Here is a 2101-nt window from a genome sequence, read left to right as displayed (position 1 = left end):
ATTTAAATATTTTCTTAAAACTACAATAAATAAATTAAAATTTTTACTTAAAATCTATATAAAAAACACACACAATTTGTTTTTAATTTGTAAACAAGTAAGTTCATCCATTCTCAATTTTTTTTTTTTTTTAACTTTTTTTGAATAATTTTTTTCTTTCTCAATATTTTTACAAATCATTTGCCTCTTTCAATGGTTTAAGTCAAAAATATCTTCCCTGGAATGTACCTTACAGTTAAAAATGACTGTTAATGATAAATTACAAACAACTTAGAATGAGAAAACTTTTAAGTAGTCTTTTTCGCATCTTTTGGTTTCCAACCATTATAGGCCAAATCAAAGTCCCGACCCCAGCCGGAGTGGCCACCAGAAGATACAACAACTTCATGTGATGACTCTTTGCCACCACCACTTAACAGTTTCTTAATGCCTATAATGGAGGCCAAGACTAAAGCTAATTTAGAGACAATTAAAGCTTTGCCTGCTAACATGGCTAAAGCGCCGTAGGCAATAGGCACAAATGTACCACCCAAAAGCAAAGGAATCATTATATAAGCACCGCCTCCCTTTTTATCCTTTTTCTTGCGGCCTTCCACGGTATTGGCGGATAGTGAGTCATCTGGACGTACATCAGGGAACTTTATCTATAATCAGAAATTTCTATAAAATAAGTTTAAATCTTAAATTAAAAGCTATCCTCACCTGTAAAGTATGATGCTGCAGAAATCCTGCCAAATTCTTAAAAATCATATTGGTCAAAACCTGTTCTTTGGCCTCTAATGCTCTGGGTAAATTCGCTTCTAACTCTTGTTCGCTTAACAAAGGTTTAGTGGGTAGTTCGGAATCATCTGCCTTAACAAATTGTATGCCCTCCATTATTTTCACTTTCTTGGCCGAACGGAAGACCTTTTCCAGACCCGTCAACAGTTTGACTTTAAGACAGATTGACAAATTCTCCGCCGAACATTGTTGATACAATCGGTAAACCATTGATAGATCTTTCCAGACATTTGATGGACTCGTACTAGAACTACTGCTCGTTTGTTGTGGGTTGTCGGCTTCTTCAGTAACACTGTTTGCATGTTGATAATTGTTCGTATTGGAATTTGTGGCACTGCGTGCTGTGGCCGTTTGTAACCAACAGAATACTATTGTTATCACTGCCAAATGCCACACGAATTTAAGCATATTGTGTTTTATATTGATTCTCTAGCAATGCAATATTCAAACAATCACTCTAGGCAATAGTTTCTCAGATACCAAATGATCCCTAGTGGATCATTTAATCGATTGTAATTAATTTCTAATTTAAGACACAATATGAATTTATCCTTTTAGTTGTTGCTCTATAGGTGGGTGCTGTGTTATTATTTGCACTACTCCCTCAATGAAAAATTTCTTTCACTCGTTCAGCGTTTTCTTATAAACTGATCTTGTATTTTAATTGTTCGTGTTTTTTATACTACCTTAAAAATAATTATATTTTATTTAGCTAATTTTCATGGATTTTCTTTCAGTTTTTCTTTCAATCGAATGCGTTTTTCGCTTTTTGCATTTGTGTGTCTTGATAATTGATGCAGCTTTTTAAATAATATATTTTTCTTTCGCGCAACAACAATCCCTGCTAGACGTATTTCATTGTCAGAAGAAAAAAAAAATAACTAAGAAAACAACGACTAATAATAACCAAAATCATCATCTGATAAATTAACTACAATTTGATGTTTATTGTTTTTCTCAAGTGCATATCGTGCAAAAAAACAACAAAAAAAAGAAAAGAAAATAAACTTAAACATAATCGTTTGTTTTACTCTAAATCACTTAAGATATATAAATATGTATATAATATTATACTGAGAGAATTTTTTTTAAATTCATCCAGTACCAACTACCTATCGGGAACAATTTTAATAGGTCCTTTAATATGGACTTGGTTCTATTATGGATCTAATTTTAATACGTGGACGTGAGCAGGGTGAATCTACCGGTTCAATTTCATGTCAAGTGACCGAAACCGATGTCTTCCGATCGGAGACAATTTTTCAATAAGATCATTCCAGAACTCTCTTCAAGAACTCTCTGAATTTATATTTCTTCTCTT

At 32.7% G+C, this 2101-nt stretch overlaps 1 protein-coding gene across 1 annotated transcript; it reads right to left on the bottom strand.

Moving 5' to 3' along the window:
• Window positions 1–287: 287 nt before the first annotated feature.
• Window positions 288–1337, bottom strand: LOC119605643. Its single transcript, XM_037958869.1, has 2 exons — window positions 703–1337; window positions 288–644 (listed from the first exon to the last, which is right to left on the bottom strand). Exons 1-2 carry the CDS (start codon window positions 1186–1188, stop codon window positions 288–290), a joined length of 843 nt encoding a protein of 280 aa, XP_037814797.1. The 5' UTR covers window positions 1189–1337.
• Window positions 1338–2101: the final 764 nt, after the last annotated feature.

The sequence above is a fragment of the Lucilia sericata genome, unplaced genomic scaffold (assembly GCF_015586225.1).
Source record: "Lucilia sericata isolate MDLA Ls3-8-SP2 unplaced genomic scaffold, ASM1558622v1 Contig000015F_arrow, whole genome shotgun sequence".
Classification (NCBI taxonomy): domain Eukaryota; kingdom Metazoa; phylum Arthropoda; class Insecta; order Diptera; family Calliphoridae; genus Lucilia; species Lucilia sericata.
The sequence above is the reverse complement of the archived record's forward strand: the minus strand, read 5'-3'. Positions and strand labels throughout refer to the sequence as shown.

Excerpts from the sequence above, each read along its gene's own strand:
- LOC119605643 (XM_037958869.1), bottom strand. The coding sequence starts at position 1,188 with ATGCTTAAATTCGTGTGGCATTTGGCAGTGATAACAATAGTATTCTGT. Across the intron at positions 645-702 it reads TGCAGCATCATACTTTACAG|ATAAAGTTCCCTGATGTACG; the intron begins GTGAGGATAGCT and ends TTCTGATTATAG.